Source organism: Corticium candelabrum, chromosome 12 (genome assembly GCF_963422355.1).
Source record: "Corticium candelabrum chromosome 12, ooCorCand1.1, whole genome shotgun sequence".
Taxonomy (NCBI): domain Eukaryota; kingdom Metazoa; phylum Porifera; class Homoscleromorpha; order Homosclerophorida; family Plakinidae; genus Corticium; species Corticium candelabrum.
The window spans coordinates 460,001-480,000 of record NC_085096.1 but is presented as its reverse complement, the minus strand read 5'-3'; the positions used below and the strand labels follow the sequence as shown (position 1 = coordinate 480,000).

The 20,000-nt window shown below is 41.8% G+C and overlaps 1 protein-coding gene and 1 long non-coding RNA gene across 3 annotated transcripts; one reads left to right on the top strand and one right to left on the bottom strand.

Annotated features, from left to right (window-relative positions):
* Positions 1-1,031: 1,031 nt before the first annotated feature.
* Positions 1,032-1,630, bottom strand: LOC134187540 (uncharacterized). The gene is made up of 3 exons (XR_009971130.1): positions 1,542-1,630; positions 1,354-1,480; positions 1,032-1,288 (listed from the first exon to the last, which is right to left on the bottom strand). It is a non-coding gene; the product is annotated as an uncharacterized LOC134187540 (long non-coding RNA).
* A 1,816-nt stretch (positions 1,631-3,446) lies between these two features.
* Positions 3,447-19,755, top strand: LOC134187852 (fibropellin-1-like). 2 transcript variants are annotated; one of them, XM_062656018.1, is made up of 18 exons: positions 3,447-3,638; positions 3,879-3,989; positions 4,144-4,323; positions 4,609-4,764; positions 6,276-6,374; positions 6,525-6,866; positions 7,124-7,351; positions 8,393-8,620; positions 9,453-9,794; positions 10,663-11,004; positions 11,699-12,040; positions 12,867-13,208; positions 13,747-14,202; positions 14,904-15,245; positions 16,137-16,364; positions 16,480-16,863; positions 17,680-17,829; positions 18,663-19,755. In XM_062656018.1, the coding sequence occupies exons 4-18, from the start codon at positions 4,620-4,622 to the stop codon at positions 19,250-19,252; spliced, it is 4,560 nt and encodes a 1,519-aa protein (XP_062512002.1). In that variant the 5' UTR covers positions 3,447-3,638; positions 3,879-3,989; positions 4,144-4,323; positions 4,609-4,619; the 3' UTR covers positions 19,253-19,755. The 2 variants fall into 2 exon arrangements, with proteins under 2 accessions (XP_062512002.1, XP_062512003.1); XM_062656019.1 differs by lacking the exon at positions 9,453-9,794.
* Positions 19,756-20,000: the final 245 nt, after the last annotated feature.

The following is a 20,000-nucleotide window of genomic DNA, read 5'->3' as shown; positions in this document are numbered from 1 at the left end:
GCAAACGAACGTACAAGGACGGTAAGCTGTAGTTACAAAGGTAATATGAATAAATTAGTAATTTGAGATATGCATAGATCTACTTGTGATACAGATGTATTGAGAGATCCGTCTTCCTGATAGTCTGATGCGTTGAGGAGAGTAGATTGTTGTACACAAATGTTGCTGGAAATCAAGCATTTTATGGTATTTTATCAATTGTCTTGATGCGCATGCGCAACAATGACACTGTCTGTCTTACTGTCTGTCTGTCAGTTGGTAGCGGATGGTTGGTCTATCAGTTGGTCTGTTTGTCTGTCTGTCTGTTGGTTTGTCTGCGTGTCTGTCTGTCTGTCTGTCAGTTGGTTTGTCTGTTTGTCTGTCTGTCAGTTGGTCTGTCTGTCTGTCGATCTGTTTGTCTGTCTGTCTGTCTGTCAGTCTCTCTGTCTGTCTGTCTGTTTGTTGGTCGGTCGGTTTCTCTGTGTGTCTGTCTGTCTGTCTGTCACTCCGTCTGTTTGTCTGTTGGTTGGTCGGTCAGTTTGTCTGTCTGTCTGTCAGTCTCTCCGTTTGTTTGTATGTCTGTTGGTTGGTCGGTCAGTTTGTCTGTCAGTCTCTCTGTCTGTCTGTCTGTTGGTTGGTCGGTCAGTTTGTCTGTCTGTCTGTATGTATGTATGTATGTATGTATGTATGTATGTATGTATGTATGTATGTATGTATGTATGTCTGTTACTGCTGTATCTACTTGCACAGTGAATTTAACAACATCAAAAAGCTTCTACTCCTAACAAGTGACGTTTTCTGGGATTTTATACACACATGCAGTAGAAGTATACATACAGTAATGTGCCTACTGTATATGTCCTACCGAACTTTGAATCCAAAAAACTCATGTCCAGTTGATTGCACACTAAAGCATCAACATCCCATGTACATGTGCTTTCATTTGCCTAAGTTAATTAGACAATTGCAACCGACTTCTTTGTGTTGGTAAAACTACTGCCATATAATGAAGTTTAAAGCTAAAACTTTATTGTTATTTTAGTAATCTCGCATTTATTTATGATACACCCATGTTTATTATTCAATTATGTTGACTAACAATAGTCTCAACAAGCCACACCTGAATACCAGATGTCACTATGTGTACCAGTATGTATGCAACAGGATGAGGCAGAGAGCACGCCGATTGCGTAATCAGACAGACATGTTGGCATGGAGGCAGCATCACCGATGTATACTAAGCTCCTCATGTGCATCCCATCTCACTAATCGCATTTGTGTGTGTGTGGTAGCTTGTACAGCCATTGCTCTACAACACAACACGAAACCTGTAGACGAGGGATCCAAGTTTCAAGTGACGTCACTTAACCATACCAACAAGATTCAAGATCTTTTGTCTTTTTGTTGTTTAAGTGACGTCATACGTACAACCATGCCAACAAGGTTTTCCTGTCTCCTTGTCGTCATAGCAACGTACTTGCGTTTGGTCTAGAACCGCGTTCTTGCACAGCCACAAGGCCATTGGGCACGTTTAGGTAATAAGAAGGCTACTTGTACCTCACCGGTTTGACGCACATCAGATGTAGCCGCCATTTTGACGTTATCACCATGGCAACAGCATCATCTCTTTTCATCCATGGCCATCACGCCGTGTGTACTAAAAACATGAGAAACAAGCCATCTGACGACTTGAAAATGTCACTAAGAGGCTAATCTTTTAGATACCTCACCGCCAGCTGAAGCACATCTCGCACTATCCGCCATTTTTGACGTCATCACCATGGCAACAGCATCATCTCTCAGACTCTCACCATGGCTATCATCACGGCCGTGTGTAATAAAAACATGAGAACACAAGCCATCTGACGACTTGAAAATGTCACTAGGAGGCTAATCTTTAGATACCTTACCACCACATCTCGCCCTATCCGCCATTTTTGACGTCATCACCATGGCGGCGACGTCATCTCTCAAACGCCCCACCTGAGTCTTCGCGGCCTGTGTCTACTAACAACGTCGCAAACACGCCCTACGTACGCCATCCGACGACTTGGAAATGTCAGGTCGTCTGCGGAATGGCCAATCGTTGTGATTCCTACGCCATAGCGGCACCGACAGCGCGTCGTCAGGGTCGTCGTCCATCTCTTTCCTCTAATTCCTCGTGAACGCCTTCGTTTCCAGCTCAATCGAAACCCTACTGAGCAAACGCAACTACGCGTCGTTACAGGGCTGGGATTGGCTTTGTACTGTCGCTAAGCGGCGAGCGTCTAGACGCGATAATTTGAGTGACCGCCATGATGGCAAACGAGCGGGTGCAAAGTGTGAGGCGTCACGCGCTTCCTAGATATAAAACCTTGCTCAGATAACCGAGATTCATTTTACGAGCGTAGTCGTGCGGGAAGCATGAGGTTTCTGGCTGCGTTTTTGATTTTGTTGGTCGTTCAATGGCGACATGTCGCCTCTCGTGGTATTGAGAAACGTCAAGGTGAGATGTTTTGTTGCTTTCTGGTAGTTTTCCAAGTGGGCGAGTGAGTAGCAAACTGGTAGACGAGGAAGTTGTACAAGAAACAGGCCTGTGATAGTGCAGATCGACTAGCTGGCCAAGGTGCACGTGTCTAAAACACGGAAGTAGTCAGGCGCCTGTTGGTGACAGGAGCAGGAGTCATCAGTTGTGTTGTTGAGTGATGACCGTTTGAGCGTGCATGTTTTACATGAAAAACGTGCTGTGTGACGTTACACTTGCTGTTGTGTGCAGGAGGAAACATTTGTTCATGTAATTGCATTAGGTATTTTAGTACAGCATTACACAGATGATGATATGATCTGCCATGAAATGAATATGATCACGAAGTTATTTAGAGTGGAACAGTGACATGCATGGCTTTGCAAGGCAATTGGATGACACAGAGAAGAAATACAGATGGATTGATCAGAGGCTATGCAAACAGCTAGGCAGATTTCTGCCTTGCCATTGCATGTACTTGTTGAGTGTGTGTGTGTGTGTGTGTGTGTGTGTGTGTGTGTGTGTGTGTGTGTGTGTGTGTGTGTGTGTGTGTGTGTGTGTGTGTGTGGTTGTGTGTGTGTGTGTGTGTGTGTGTGTGTGTGTGTGTGTGTGTGTGTGTGTGTGTGTGCATTTAGCTGATACTTGTGTTGTTTTGTTTCAGTTCATTGTGAAGTATCCAACTTTACTGCAACTACCAACTGCAGCGTCTCATGTGGTGGAGGAACACAAGAGTTTAGGCGTGTAGTTGTTGTAAAGCCGGCCAACGGTGGTGACAGCTGTCCTCATTTGAAAGAGGATCGTCAGTGCAACACTCACGAATGTCCAGTCGACTGCATTGTTGGAGACTACATGAAAGATGGCAGCTGTTCTGTCACATGTGGCACAGGAGGGCAGCAGCGTTATGTCAGACGTGTATTCCAAAAACCAAGCAACGGTGGGGAGGCTTGTCCTGAGCTGGAGAAAACTGAACCTTGTGTAGAGATTCCTTGCTCTAAAGACTGTAAAGTGACCGAGTTTCAACCTGCTGGCGAGTGCAGTACAGCGTGTGGTCAAGGTCAGAGACTCTATGAGAGATTTGTAGTAGAGAAGCCAAGTAATGGAGGCAGTTGTCCGCACTTGCGAGAGTATAGAGATTGTCAAGGAGACAGTTGTCCTGGTAAGTTGGCATGCTGTGTATACTTTAAGCGATCAACATCAATACAGTCAACTATTGTATTGGAGGGATGCATCTCACAATACACTAGACTATTGTATTGGAGGGATGTATCTCACAATACACTAGGCTATTGTATCGAAGGGATGCATCTCTTACTGTCAATATATTAGGCTATTGTGTCAGAGACTGCGTTTCTATTTTATGAATAGTAAATCACTGTACATATTTTTATTTTTGTAGCTTGTCCAAACAATGGATTTCGTTGTAATGATTATACGTGTATTTCGTCTCACCTGCTGTGCAATGGTGTTGATGATTGTGGAGATAATTCAGATGAAACAAGTGACTGTGGTAAGGATCTAATCAAACAGACAAGACAGACAGACAGATATACAGACACAGACAGACAGACAGACAGACAGACAGACAGATTGCTGCACTCAAAAGTCAACACACAAATACAATTTTTCTGATTACAAGTGTATGATTGCTCTTTCTTGTATAGCTTGTGTTAATGCTAGCCACTCGGGTGTTTTCCGTTATCGTGATACATTTATCTCGTCTAATTGTGAGAACTGCACCTGCCAATATGGCGGCAATATAACATGTTATCCTGTTGACTGCCCTGCAACTCCGTGCTCAAATCCTGTGAAAGTTTCCGGTGACTGTTGTCTCAAATGTCCAGGTAAAGTTGGGATTAATGTTAACTGAAGTGATGTGTTTGAGTTGTCTGTTGTTGTTGTTGGTGTATCTGTTGTATGTATGCATGTGTGTGTGTGTGTGTGTGTGTGTGTGTGTGTGTGTGTGTGTGTGTGTGTGTGTGTGTGTGTGTGTGTGTGTGTGTGTGTGTGTGTGTGTGTGTGTGTGTGTGTGTGTGTGTGTGTGTGTGTGTGTGTGTGTGTGTGTGTGTGTGTGTGTGTTCCACATTGTTACATACAGTAAGGTTTAATTAACTGACTGTTGTTTGTAGTTCATTGTGAAATGAGTCCATGGAGTGAGTATAGCGATTGTATTTGTGGAATTGGAATTAAATGGCGAACTCGTGATATCATTACGCATCCAATGTATGGAGGAAATGAATGCTCTCACGTCAATGAAACAAAATCGTGTGATTCTGGAGAGTGCTGTAAGTTGTCTGTATTACTACTTTTTATTAGAGAGCTACATCTCATAACAGACTATTGTATTGGAGGGATGCATCTCACAATACACTAGACTGTTGTATTGGAGGGATGCATCTCACAATACACTAGACTATTGTATTGGAAAGATGCATCTCTCTAGTACTTTGACTTTTGTATTGGAGGGATGCATCTCTCAATACACTAGATCACATACCATATTACAATGCAATGAGCCATATGTCTCTAGCATCGTTGTATACACATACCGGGAAGTGCATCAGACAGTCACAATCTAATCACGTTGACATTCAGTCAGTAACCAAGGTAGTCACCCTCTCTGATGTCATACCTCTATTTTGCTCTCCTGCTGCTCTGTCCTTCATTACACTTTCATTCTTCCCATTCACATCTCCATATACTTCCTTACCCATGATTGGCCGATCCGCCTGATTTGCTCACAACCGGTTTGCTCCTATTTAGCCACATTACACGAGGCTCCTTGTAATACTTGAAGCCACTGCAGCTGTTTGGTTCACACACGAGGTGTAGGTCTCTCGTTGCCAATGGCTCAAAGCATTTGCGTTTTTGTATTGATGTTGGGATTGTTGCTGGTCGACTCCCACATTGTGAAACGTCAGCTCAGTAGAAGTGAGTTCAACAGACACCATTAACAGACAGTTAGACTGCTAGACTGTTCAACCATCCACCAAATCAGTCAATGATGTACTTCTAGTTTACTCACGGATTATGCTTTATGTACAAGAGCAGATCTATCCTACCTGCATGTGTAATCACTGAAATTTTGTATTTCTGTTTGGGTCAAGTTACTTGTAGTTTTTGATTTTTTTCTAGTTGGTTTTGTATTGGTTGTATGTGTGAGTTGTATGTCTGACTTGTTACGTGTTGATTGCTTTTGTGTCTTAGAATTTGTGGAGTGTGAGTTTGTCTTCGTCGTGTTTTGTGTCTCTGAAGTAACGGTGCTGTCTGCCATGCATGCTGTAATTTGGTGAAATGTGATTGATGATTGACAGGTAGTAGTTATAGAGTAGCTGGAGTGCTTGGTAGGTGGGCATGCAGCTTAGCAACGAGTTGTAGCATTGGACATCTTGTGTCACTGTGAATGAGATTAGACTATTGAGAGATGCATGTGTATGTCATGTATTATGAGATGCATCTCTTCAATACAGTAGTCTAGTGTATTGTGAGATGCATCCCTCCAATACAATAGTCTAGTGTATTGTGAAATGCATCCCTCCAATACAATAGTCTAATGTATTGTGAGATGCATCCCTCCAATACAAAAGTCTAGTGTATTGTGAGATGCATCCCTCCAATACAATAGTCTAGTGTACTGTGAGATGCATCCCTCCAATATAATAGTCTAATGTATTGTGCGATGCATCCCTCCATACAATAGTCTAATGTATTATGAGATGCATCCCTTCAATACAATAGTTCAGTGTAATAAATACTTGTAGTACATTCAAAATGATGTTTTGTCGTATTTTCTTAGCCTGTGATTCTAACCCATGTATGAATGGTGGCTCATGTAACAATCGACAGAATGGATTTATATGCGAGTGTCTATCTGGATTTGCAGGCCCACTTTGTGGTGAGTAAACAAGATATCACACCCAAACACTGACGAATACACAACTAGACAGAGACAAACAAACAGACAGACAGACAGACAGACAAACCAATACTTACACATGAAGTTAAGCACATCTAACAGACATATGTATTTTTATTTTCTACATAGTTGATAACTGTTCACCAAATCCTTGTCTAAATGGAGGCGCATGCGTTCGGGAAAGCAACGGTGACTTCATGTGTCGTTGTCCTACTGGATATACGGGAAGACTGTGTGATACTGATATTGATGAGTGTGCTTCATATCCTTGCCAGAATGGAGGAGCATGTGAGGATGGTGTCAACGGCTACACTTGTACATGTGTTGATGGATTCGGAGGGACTAATTGTGGAATAGATGAGCCGGAATGTGATTCGTCACCATGTCAGAATGGAGCTACTTGTCATGATTTGATTAATTCGTTTGTCTGTGATTGTAAGCCTGGATATACTGGAAAACTGTGTGACATAGGTGAGATTTGGTTATTTGGTTTTGTGATGTATTGTGAGATGCATCCCTCCAATACAACAGTCTAATGTATTGTGAGATGCATCCCTCCAATACAATAGTCTAATGTATTGTGAGATGCATCCCTCCAATACAATAATCTAATGTATTGTAAGATGCATCCCTCTAATACAATAGTCTAATGTATTGTAAGATGCATCCCTCTAATACAATACTTTGATAGATGCATTAATCATATCACAATAATTTGTCCATTCTAGATATTGATGACTGTACACCTGATGCTTGTCTCAATGGAGGCAAATGTATTGATGGTGTCAATGCCGTTTCATGTGAATGTATGGACGGATACACCGGGAGCAACTGTGGTACTGATATAGATGAGTGCGACTCATCTCCATGTGAAAACGGAGGAACATGCCTTGATGCTATAAATGGCTATACATGTGTCTGTCTCCAGCAGTACACGGGCACACACTGCGAAACATGTAAGAATGTTGGTTACAAGAGTATGTACAACTGTTATTGATTAACGGAAATTTGAACAGATGGATGGACAGACAGACAGATAGACAGACAAAGAAACAAAGAGACAGACAAAGTAGCAGATATACTGATGGACAGACACATAGACAGACAGACAAACAAAGAAACAGACAAACTAGTGGATATACTGATGGACAGACACATAGACAGACACACACACTAGCAGATACTGATGGACAGACATATGGACAGACAACAAACTAGCAGATATACTGATGGACAGACACATAGACAAACAAACAAAGAGACAGACAACCCAGCGAATATATTGATTGATGGGCAGACACATAGACAGACAACCAAAGAGACAGGCAAACTAGCAGGCATACTAATGGACAGATATACTGATTGGCAGACAGATAGACAGACAGACAAAAAGACAGACAAACTAAGATATACTGATGGATAGACACATAGACAGACAAACTAGCAGATATGCTGATGGACAGACACACAGACAGACAAACTACGAGATATACTGATGGACAGACACATAGACAGACAGACAAAAAGACAGACAAACTAGCAGATATACTGATGGACAGACACATAGACAGACAAACTAGCAGATATGCTGATGGACAGACACACAGACAGACAAACTACGAGATATACTGATGGACAGACACATAGACAGACAGACAAAAAGACAGACAAACTAGCAGATATACTGATGGACAGACACATAGACAGACAAACTAGCAGATATGCTGATGGACATACACACAGACAGACAGACAAAGAGACAAACAAACTAGCAGATATACAGATGGACAGACACATAGACAGACAAACTAGGAGATATGCTGGTGGACAGATAGACAGACAAAGAGACAGACAAACTAGCAGATATACTGATGGACAGACACATAGACAGACAGACAAAGAGACAAACAAACTAGCAGATATACAGATGGACAGACACATAGACAGACAGAAAACAAGAACGAGTAAGCATTTAATGGTTACAACATGTTTCGTAGTTGTGGACAACTGTGAGTCAAATCCGTGCCAGAATGGTGGGGAATGTCGAAATGTGAACGGACAGTTTGTATGCGTTTGTAAACAAGGGACAACAGGAGCGAGGTGTGAGACACCGGTGGATGAGTGTGAGTCAATGCCGTGTCTCAATGGTGGCACATGTGTCGATCTTCAGGGGAGATTTGTGTGCGAATGTTTGTTAGGCTTTGCTGGGACAACCTGTGAGACAAGTAAGTTTGCTTGTTAGTCTGTCTGTCTGTTTGTTTGTTTGTTTGTTTGTTTGTCTGTCTGTCTGTTTGTTTGTTTGTCTGTCTGTTTGATTGTTTGTTTGTCTGTCTGTTTGATTGTTTGTTTGTTTGTTTTCTTTGTCTGTCTGTCTGTTTGTTTGATTGTTTGTTTATTTGTTTGTCTCTCTGTTTGTTTGTTTGTCTGTATGTATGTATGTCTGTTTGTTTGTCAGTCTGTTGTTTGTTTGTCAGTCAGCCTGTTTGTTTGTCAGTCAGTCTGTCTGTTTGTCAGTCTGTTTGTTTGTTTGTCAGTCAGTCTGTCTGTTTGTCAGTCTGTTTGTTTGTTTGTCTGTTTATCTATTTGTTTGTCTAGTCTGTTTATTTGTCAGTATGTCTGTCTGTCTGTTTGTTTGTTTGTTTGTTTGTCTATTTGTTTGTCCAGTCTGTTTGTCTGTTTGTTTGTCAGTCTGTCTGTCTGTCTGTCTGTTTGTTTGTCTGTCTGTTTGTTTGTCTGTTTTTGTTTGTTTGTTTGTCAGTTAGTCTGTCTGTTTGTCTGTGTCTGTCTGTGCCTGTCTGTTTGTTTGTTTGTTTATTTATTTGTTTGTTTGTCCAGTCTGTTTGTCTGTTTGTTTGTCAGTCTGTCTGTTTGTTTGTTTGTTTGTCCACTTGCCTCTTGCATTAGTTTGTTTGTTTGTCTGGTTATCTATCAGTTTGTGTCAGTGTGTGTGTGTGTGTGTGTGTGTGTGTGTGTGTGTGTGTGTGTGTGTGTGTGTGTGTGTGTGTGTGTGTGTGTGTGTGTGTGTGTGTGTGTTGTATGTATTTTTGTTACTTACAGACGTTGACGAGTGTGCCTCTAATCCTTGCCTAAACGGTGGCAAATGCAACGACGGAAAGAACAGCTACACATGCGCATGCCCAGATGGCTACACTGGAAACGACTGTGGGACTGACATTGATGAGTGTGACAGCCACCCATGCCAAAATGGAGGAAAATGCACTGACATGGTCAATGGGTATACCTGCGCATGCAAAGATGGGTATACTGGTGATCGATGTGAGACGGATGTGGACGAGTGTTTGTCACATCCGTGTCGTAACGGTGGCACTTGCAACATGCGAAGCGGCAGTTTCATTTGTGAATGTTTGCAGGGATACACTGGGCCAGTGTGTGAGACAAGTGAGTAATCTGTTTGTTTGTTTGTCTGTTGTTCTGTTGGTCTGTCTGTTTGTTTGTTTGTCTGTCTGCTTGCTTGTCTGTCTGTTTTTCTGTCTGTTTGTCTGTCTGTTTTTCTGTCTGTTTGTCTGTCTGTTTGTCTATTTGTCTATTTGTCTGTCTGTTTGTTTGTTTGTCTGTCTGTTTGTTTGTTTGTCTGTTTGTCTGTTTGTCTGTCTGTTTGTTTGTTTGTCTTTTTGTTTGTTTGTTGGCCTGTTTGTTTTTGTTTGTTAGTTTGTTTGTTGGTTGGTTGGTTGGTCTGTTTGTTTGTCTGTTTGTTGTTTTCTGTTTGTTTGTCTGTTTGTTTGTTGTTTGTCTGTTTGATTGTCTGTTTGTTGTTTTCTGTTTGTTTGTTTGTCTGTTTGTTTGTTTGTCTGTTTGTTTGCCTGTTTGTTTGTTTGTCTGTTTGTTTGTTTTCTGTCTGTTTGTTTGTTTGTCTGTTTGTTTATCTATGTGTTTGTTTGTCTGTTTGTCTGTCTATCTGTTTGTTTGTCTGTCTGTTTATTAATCTGTTTGTTTGTCTGTCTGTTTATCTATGTGTTTGTTTGTCTGTTTGTCTGTCTGTCTGTTTGTTTGTGTGTTTGTTTATCTATCTGTTTGTCTGTCTGTCTGTTTATCTATGTGTTTGTTTATCTGTTTGTCTGTCTGCCTGTTTGTCTGTTTGTTTGTTATACTTTTTGTTGTTTGTGTTTGTTTTTGTTTGGTTGTTTTTGTCTGTCTATTTATTTGTGTATGTTTGTTTATGTTGTCTAGTTCTTGTTTGTTTGTTTATGTGATTGCCTTACGTTTTACCCACCTTTCTACTTTCAACACTCAATCGTCTTTCTTACAGACATTGACGAGTGTGCCTCTAATCCTTGCCTAAACGGTGGCAAATGCAACGACGGAAAGAACAGCTACACATGCACATGCCCAGATGGCTACACTGGAAACGACTGCGGGACTGACATTGATGAGTGCGACAGCCATCCATGCCAAAATGGAGGACAATGCACTGACTTGGTAAACGGATATACCTGCGCATGCAAAGATGGGTATACTGGTGATCGATGTGAGACGGATGTGGACGAGTGTTTGTCACATCCGTGTCGTAACGGTGGCACTTGCAACATGCGAAGCGGCAGTTTCATTTGTGAATGTTTGCTGGGATACACTGGGCCAGTGTGTGAGACAAGTGAGTAATCTATTTGTTTGTTTGTCTGGTTGTTTGTTTGTTTGTTTGTTTGTCTGTCTGTCTGTTTGTTTTTGTTTGGTTTGTCTGTCTGTCTGTCTGTTTGTCTGTCTGTCTGTTTGTTTGATTTTTGTCTGTTTGTTTGTTTGCTTGTTTGTTTATCTGTTTGCTTGCATTTTTGTCTGTCTGTTTGCTTGTTTGTTTGTACAACTGTCGGTTGGTTTGTGTGTTGGTTTGTTTGTTTGTTTGTTTGTCTGTTTATTTGTTTGTTTGTCTGTTTGTTTGTCTGTTTATTTGTTTGTTTGTCTGTTTGTCTGTTTTTTGTTTGTTGGTTTGTCTGTTTGTTTCTTTGTTTGTCTGTTTATTTGTCTGTTTTTCTGTTTATTTGTTTGTTTGTCTGTTTGTCTGTTTATTTGTTTGTTTGTCTGTTTGTCTGTTTATTTGTCTGTTTGTTTGTTTATTTGTTTGCTTGCTTGTTTGTTTGTTTGCCTGTTGCTTTGTCTGTTTATTTGTTTGTTTGTCTGTTTGTTTGTCATTTTTACCTTTTATTGTTTATGTTTTTGTTTGTATGTGTTTTGTTTGTGTATGTTGTCTAGTTGTTGGTTTTGTTCATTTGCTTGTTAGTTTTATGTGACTGTTTATGTTGTACCATCTTTCTGCTTCATCAACTTTCAACACTCAATCGTCTTCCTTACAGACATTGACGACTGTGCTTCTAATCCTTGCCTAAATGGTGGCAAATGCAACGACGGAATCAACAGCTACACATGCGCATGCCCAGATGGCTACACTGGAAACGACTGTGGGACTGACATTGATGAGTGCGACAGCCATCCATGCCAAAATGGAGGACAATGCACTGACTCGATCAATAGGTATACCTGCGCGTGCAAAGATGGGTATACTGGTGCTCGATGTGAGACGGATGTGGATGAGTGTTTGTCACATCCGTGTCGTAACGGTGGCACTTGCAACATGCGAAACGGCTTGTTTATTTGTGAATGTTTGCCGGGATACACTGGGCCAGTGTGTGAGACAAGTGAGTAATCTGTTTGTTTGTTTGTTTTTCTAGTTGTTTGTTTGTTTGTTTCTTTGTCTGTCTGTTTGTTTCTGTTTGGTTTGTCTGTCTGTCTGTCTGTCTGTTTGTTTGCTTTTTTGTTTGTTTGTTTGTTTGTTTGTCTGTCTGTTTGTCTGTCTGTTTGTTTCTGTTTGGTTTGTCTGTTTGTCTGTCTGTCTGTTTGTTTGCTTGTTTGTTTGTCTGTCTGTTTGTTTCTGTTTGGTTTGTCTGTTTGTCTGTCTGTTTGTTTGTTTGCTTGTTTGTTTGTCTGTCTGTTTGTTTCTGTTTGGTTTGTCTGTTTGTCTGTCTGTTTGTTTCTGTTTGGTTTGTCTGTTTGTCTGTCTGTTTGTCTGTCTGTCTGTTTGTCTGTCTGTTTGTTTGTTTGCTTTTTTGTTTGTTTGTTTGTTTGCTTGTTTGTTTGTCTGTTGGTTTGATTGTATGTTTTTGTCTGTCTGTCTGTTTGTTTGCTTCTTTGTTTGTTTGTTTGTTTGCTTGTACAACTGTTGGTTGGTTTGTGTGTTGGTTTGTGTGTTTATTTGTTTGTTTGTCTGTTTGTCTGTTTGTCTGTTTGTTTGTTGGTTGGTTGGTTGGTTTGTCTGTTTATTTGTTTGTCTGTCTGTTTGTTTGTTTGTTTGTCATTTGTACTTTTTGTTGTTTGTGTTTATGTTTTTGTTTGTATGTGTTTTTGTTTGTTTATGTTGTCTAGTTCTTGGTTTTGTTCATTCGCTAGTTAGTTTTATGTGACTGTTTTACATTGTGCCATCTTTCTGCTTCATCAACTTTCAACACTCAATCGCCTTCCTTACAGACATTGACGACTGTGCCTCTAATCCTTGCCTAAACGGTGGCAAATGCAACGACAGAATCAACAGCTACACATGTGCATGCCCAGATGGCTACACTGGAAACGACTGTGGGACTGACATTGATGAGTGTGACAGCCACCCATGCCAAAATGGAGGACAATGCACTGACTTGATCAATGGGTATACCTGCGCATGCAAAGATGGGTATACTGGTGATCGATGTGAGACGGATGTGGATGAGTGTTTGTCACATCCGTGTCGTAACGGTGGCACTTGCAACATGCGAAGCGGCTTGTTTATTTGTGAATGTTTACCGGGTTTTACAGGGAAAGTATGTGAGACAGGTGAGTGACTTTATCTGTGTGTCTGTCAGTCTGTCTGTCTGTCTGTCTGTGTGTATGTGTGTCTGTGTGTCTGTCTGTCTGTGTGTATGTGTGTCTGTTTGTCTGTCTGTTTGTTTCTGTTTGGTTTGTCTGTCTGTCTGTCTGTCTGTTTGTCTGTCTGTGTTTCTGTCTGCCTGTCTGTCTGTTTGTCTGTTGTTTTGTCTATGTGTCTGTTTGCATGTTTTTGTATCCGATTCTTTGTTGGTTTTCTGTGTCTGTCTGTTTCTTTGCTTTTTGCTCATTTCTGTTTGTTTGCTTGTTTGTTTGTGCATTGGACAGCCAATTTGTTTGTTTGTCTGTGTGTTCGTTCTTGTGTATTGCTTTATTGGTTTGACTGTCTGTTTGTCTGTCTGTCTGTTCCTCTGTATGTGTGTCTGTCTGTCTGCCTGTCTGTCTGTCTGTCTGTCTGTCTGTCTGTCTGTCTGTCTGTCTCCAATTGTTTGTAAATTTTTTTGTTACTCTCTCTCTCTCTCTCTCTACATTCACTTTTCTTTTCTAGATATCGACGAATGCGCCTCCCGTCCATGTCAAAACGGCGGCACATGCAACAACCACATCAACCGCTATGCTTGCAGCTGCCGCGCTGGATTCACCGGAACCAACTGCGAGACTGACGTCGACGAGTGCGAGAGCAATCCGTGCCTCAACGGTGCCACCTGCTTTCACAGAATCAACAGATATAACTGCGCATGCGCGAGAGGCTTTACTGGCCCCAACTGTCAGACTGAAATCGACGAGTGTGACTCGGATCCATGCCAGAATGGTGGCACATGTGTGGATCAGGTTGATGGGTATGAGTGTAGGTGTGTTGCTGGTTTTGGTGGCGATGACTGTGAGACGCCTGTGGATGAGTGTACGTCACAGCCGTGCGAGAATCAGGGGGTTTGTACGGACTTGGTGAACGGATATGTGTGTGACTGTTTGGACGGATTTGCTGGTGATAATTGTGAGATAGGTGAGGAATGGTGATTGTCTGTTGCTGTGTTTGTTCTGTTTGTGTTGTTTCTTGTTGGTAGTAAGTTTGTTTGATGGCTAGTTTGTCTGTCTGTCTGTCTGTCTGTCAATACATATATTTTCAAAGAACAACACTACTACATTCTAGTCTGGCCCAAACGGCCGACGCCATAATTTGTCTGTCTGTCTGTCTGTCTGTCTGTCTGCCTGTCTGTCTGTCTGTCTGTCTGTCTGTCTGTCTATCTGTCTATCTGTCTGTTTGTGTGTCTATCTATTTGCGTGTCTGTTTGTAAGTTTGTCTGCTTGTCTGACTGGCTTATGTGTCTTTGTCAGTCTGTGTGTTTGTGTGTTTGTTTTGTCAGTATTTTTGTTTGTGCATTTGTCTGTTTGTTTGCTTGTCTGTTTGTCTGTTTGTCTGTCTGTGTTTGTCTGTTTCTGTTTGCATGTCTGTTTGTCTGTTTGTCTGTTTGTGTTTGTCTGTTTCTCTGTTTGTCAGTCTGTCTGTTTGTATGTTTGTCTGTGAATTTGTCTGTTTGTCTGTCTTTCTGTCTGTCTGTTTATCTATTTGTGTGTCTGTCTGTTTGTCTGTCTGTCTGTTTATCTATTTGTCTGTCTGTCTATTTGTCTGTCTGTCTATTTGTCTGTCTGTCTGTCTGTCTGCCCAACAATTGTATATATCATCTATTCTTTCCATCTTGCCAGATATCAATGAGTGTGACTCCCGCCCCTGTCTCAACAACGGCATGTGCGTTGACATGATAAACAGTTACAGATGCATCTGCAGTCCTCGCCACACCGGCCAACAGTGCGAGACAGACACGGACGACTGCGCCTCCAATCCATGCAGAAATCACGGCAGATGTGAGGACCAGGATGATGGCTACTTGTGTCACTGTGCTGGTGGCTTCACTGGGACCAACTGTGAGACAGAGGTTGACGAGTGTGACTCAGATCCGTGTTTGAATGGCGGACGATGTCAAGATGGAGTGAACGGTTTTATGTGTGATTGTCCGGATGGATTTGTGGGAGATGTGTGTGACGGGGGTGAGTTGTTGTGCTGTGTTGTGAAGTGAGACGGGAAGGGAGAGAAAGAGAGGGAAGGGAAGGAATGACAGGCAAACGAATGGATGGATGACAAACAGAGACAGACAGACGGACAGACAGACGGATCAACGGATGGATGGATGGACAGACAGACAGACAAACAGACAGACATCGAGACAGACAGAGAGACTGATAGACAGCCAACACACACACAGACACACACACACACACACACACACACACACACACACACACACACACAGACAAACAGACAGACAGACTCACACACAGACAAACAGACAAACAGACACGCAGACAGACAGATAGACAGACAAACACACAGACAAACACACAGCACAGACAGGCAGACACACAGAGAGACAGACAAACAACACAGACAGACAGACGGATCAACGGATGGATGGACATACATACATACATACATACATACAGACAGACAGACAGAGAGACAGAGAGACTGATAGACAGCCAACACACACACACACACACACACACACACACACACACACACACACACACACACACACACACACACACACACACACACACACACACACACACACACACACACACACACACACACACATAGACAGACAAACACACAGACAGACAAACGCACAGACAGACAGACAGACAGACGCACACACAGAGAGACAGACAAACAGACATGCAGACAGACAAACACACAGACAAACGCACAGACAGACAGACAGGCAGACACACAGAGAGACAGACAAACAACACAGACACACAGACAGACAGATACACAGACAAACGCACAGACAGACACACAGGCAAAGACAGACAGACAGCACTTTGCATGCACGCTGCTTACGACATGTGTTCATTATCTCACGTTGCTTCTTCCAGATGTTGATGAATGTGAATCACAGCCGTGCAGAAATGGAGCTACCTGCATTGATGGTCGCGATTCGTTTACTTGTGAGTGTGCAAACGGTTTCTATGGCACTTTGTGTGAGACTCCTATGGATGAGTGTGACTCACAACCGTGTCAGAACGGAGGGAGATGCGAAGTTGTGTCGTTTGGATTCGCATGCAAGTGTCCTAGTGGATATATCGGCGCTCTTTGTGAAATATGTGAGTTTGTTGAGTGAAGTTTACTCACATGCACATACACACACACACACACACACACACACACACACACACACACACACACACACACACACATTTACAAATTTGTTTTCTCTAGCTTGCCAGTGGAGTTCATGGTCACGATGCAGTGCCACATGTGGCCCCGGCAAGCGACAGAGAAAGTGGCTTTGCGCCTACCCAAAGAACCAACAACAGACAAAGTTCAAAATCGACACAGAATTCTGCAACAACGGAGACTGTCCAGTCTCTGTCCCAGAGTGCACTTGGTCGTCATGGTCACACTGTGATGTCACTTGTGGCAGTGGCCTGCAGCAACGACAACAGACTTGCTCAGGAGACGTAGAGTACAGTGGGTATCCATGGATTGACACCTTGATTAAGAAGCTAGTGGGTTATTTGCCTATTGGAGAGACATCGGACGGCAGGGAGAAGGTTGTTCAAGATGTGAGGAAGTGCAATGCGTCTACACATTGTCCAGAAGGTTTGTTTGTTGTGTGTGTGTGTGTGTGTGTGTGTTTGTTTGTTTGTTTGTTTGTTCGTGTGTGTGTCTGTTGTGTGTGTGTGTTTGTCTGATTATTTGTTTGTTTGTTTGTGTGTCTGTCTGTTTGTTTGTGTATTTGTTTGTTTGTCTGTCTGTCTATTTGTTTGTTTGTTTGTGTATTTGTCTGTCTGTCTGTTTGCTTGTTTGTCTGTTTGTCTGTATGTCTGTCTGTCTGTCTGTTTGTTTGTTTGTTTGTGTATTTGTCTGTCTGTTTGCTTGCTTGTCTGTTTGTCTGTCTGTCTGTCTGTTTGTTTGTTTGTGTATTTGTTTGTCTGTATAGTTATTTGTCTGTCTGTTTGTTTGTTTGTTTGTCTGCTTGTTTGTTTGTTTGTGTATTTGTTTGTCTGTTTGCTTGTTTGTCTGTTTGTTTGTCTTTTTGTCTGTCTGTTTGTTTGTTTGTTTGTGTATTTGTTTGTTTGTTTGTTTGTGTATTTGTTTGTTTGTTTGTTTGTTTGTGTATTTGTCTGTCTGTTTGTTTGTTTGTATGTTTGTGTATTTGCCTCTATGTATGTTTGTTTGTCTGTCTGTTTGTCTGTCTGTTTGTCTGTTTCTTTGTTTGTCTGTCTCTTTGTTTGTCTGTCTGTCTTTTTGTTTGTTTGTTTATGTATTTGTCTGTCTGTATATTTGTCTGTGTATTTGTTTGTCTGCCTGTCTATCTGTCTTCTTTGTCTGTCGACGTGTGTATATCCAGTGTGTGTAAGTCCGTGTGATGTTTATTCAATTTGTGTCTCACTTGTCACAATCTCTCCTTTCCAGACTGTTCTGAGTGGTCAGATTGGTGTGGCTGTTCCGTTACATGTGGAAAGGGCGTAGAGTCTCGCAGGCGTGTGTGCTTTGGTGGAGCGTCTGCTCATCCGTATGCAAAATACGACCGTCGGTTGTGCGACACAAAACAAACATGTAAAGGTAGGCAAGATGTATTTAGTTTTGTGTTGCATGGGAAACCAGTTTGTCTGTCTGTCTGTCTGTCTGTCTGTCTGTCTGTCTGTTTGCCTGTCTATCTGTCTGTGTGTTGTCTGTCTGTCTGTCTGTCTGTCTGTCTGTCTGTCTGCCTTTCTGTCTGTCTGTCTGTCTGTCCGTGTATGTATGTCTGTTTGTGTGTGTATCTGTCTGTCTTTCTGCCTGTCTGTCTGTCTATTTGTTTGGCTGTCTGTGTGTGTGTGTGTGTGTGTGTGTGTGTGTGTGTGTGTGTGTGTGTGTCTGTCTGTCTGTCTATTTGTTTGGCTGTCTGTCTGTCTGTCTGTCTGTCTGTCTGTCTGTCTATCTGTCTGTCTGTTTGTTTGTCTATCTGTCTGTCTGTTTGTCTGTCTGTCTGTTTGTTTGTCTATTTGTCTGTCTGTTTATTTGTCTGTCTGTCTGTCTATTTGTTTGGCTGTCTGTCTGTCTATTTGTCTGTCTGTCTGTCTGTCTGTTTATTTGTCTGTCTGTCTGTCTGTCTGTTTGTCTGTTTGTCCGTTTGTCTGTCTGTCTGTCTACCTATCTGTCGTCTATTTGTCTGTCTGTCTGTCTGTTTGTCTGTTTTTCCGTCTGTCTGTCTATCTATCTGTCTTTCTTATTTGTCAATCCATCAATTGGTTGGTCTATCTGCTCACTTATCTGTCTGCCTGACTAACCAACCAACCGACTAACCGACCAACTACCCAACTGACTGCCCACCCACCCATCTGTCTGTCCATCTGTCTGTCTGACTGTTCATCTCTCTGTCTGCTCCTCACATTCACATCATATTCACACTCCAGATTGTGCCGTCGACGTCCTCTTCGTCCTCGACGCCTCTTACAAAATGACCTACCACTACTGGGAGAAAGTCCGCCAGTTCACTCTCCGTCTCTACAACCAACTCGACATCGCACCAGACCAAACACGCGCCGGCATCATGATCTACGGCGGCTCAATCAGAAAGCCTCCAGTCCTCAAATGCAGCTTTGCCTCTTCATACAACAACAGAAACGGATTCCGTTCATGCATCAAGTCACTTCCATACCAGGGCCAGTCTCCTCGTCTCACATACAGTCTCTATGATACGACACAAGTCCTTGACGATCCCGATCGTTATGGACACCGAGAGGACGCCAGAAATGTTGTCATCCATGTGACATCCGGATATGATGCGTATGGTAGTCTCACTAGTCTTACCAAGTATGCTGGCTATGTGAAGGATTTTGATGACACCAAAGTGTATGCGATCGGATTCGGACCGTATGTGTACAGGAAGTTTGTCGAGCCTGTCAATTCGTCTCCATCGGATCGATATCGTCACTATCCGAAGACTCTGACTGAAATACTGGGCGTCGCTGACAAGATTGGGAATCAGATTTGTGATGCTTGATTGTGAGTGTCATCGGATGTCAGTGACTGTGTGTAGTGGTGCTGAACGTATTGCACTTGTTATCGATGAATGATTAGTGTTGATATGTGGTGGTCGAGTTTTTAGTGTTTGGAATATATTTTAAAGCGAATAAGAGAAAGAGAGAGAGGGAGAGATTGTATGAAGTAGATGTGCTTGTACATGATTTTGAAACTGGAGAGAATAGAAATTTTATGCTGTTGCGCTACAAGTTTTCTACCCACGCGCGACAAGTTCTCTACGCATGCGCTACAAGTTCTCTACGCATGCGCTACAAGTTCTCTACGCATGCGCTACAAGTTTTTACGCATGCGCATTTGAGCGTCTTAACGTAATTCCAACTCTACAGGCAACTCTCTAATATGGATGTAGATTTAAGTCAGGAGAGTGGAATTTCATGTACTTTAGGAAGTTTGAAATCAAAGTCATTTAATTAATGTGATTATATTTTTTAAATTATTTTTAAATTTTTTAAATTGATTAATAAATTAATTTTATTTAACTAAGTTTTTAATTTTAATTAATTTTAAGTTATTCAAATTTAAAATTAAATTCAAATTTAAAACATTTTTAGAGTTTTATAAAAAATAATTAATTAATTTAATCAATTTTAATGTATTTATTTTAAAGTTTATTATTTTTAAAACCATTTTTAAATGTTGACTGAATCATTCTTTAATTAAATTTAATGCAAATTCCTTAGGAACTTCTAGAGGTCTGCAGACGTGTT

Coding starts and splice junctions, on each gene's coding strand:
- LOC134187852 (XM_062656018.1), top strand. CDS start 4,620: ATGAGTCCATGGAGTGAGTATAGCGATTGTATTTGTGGAATTGGAATT. Junction 7,352..8,392: donor GGGCACACACTGCGAAACAT/GTAAGAATGTTG, acceptor CATGTTTCGTAG/TTGTGGACAACTGTGAGTCA. Junction 11,005..11,698: donor TGGGCCAGTGTGTGAGACAA/GTGAGTAATCTA, acceptor TCTTCCTTACAG/ACATTGACGACTGTGCTTCT.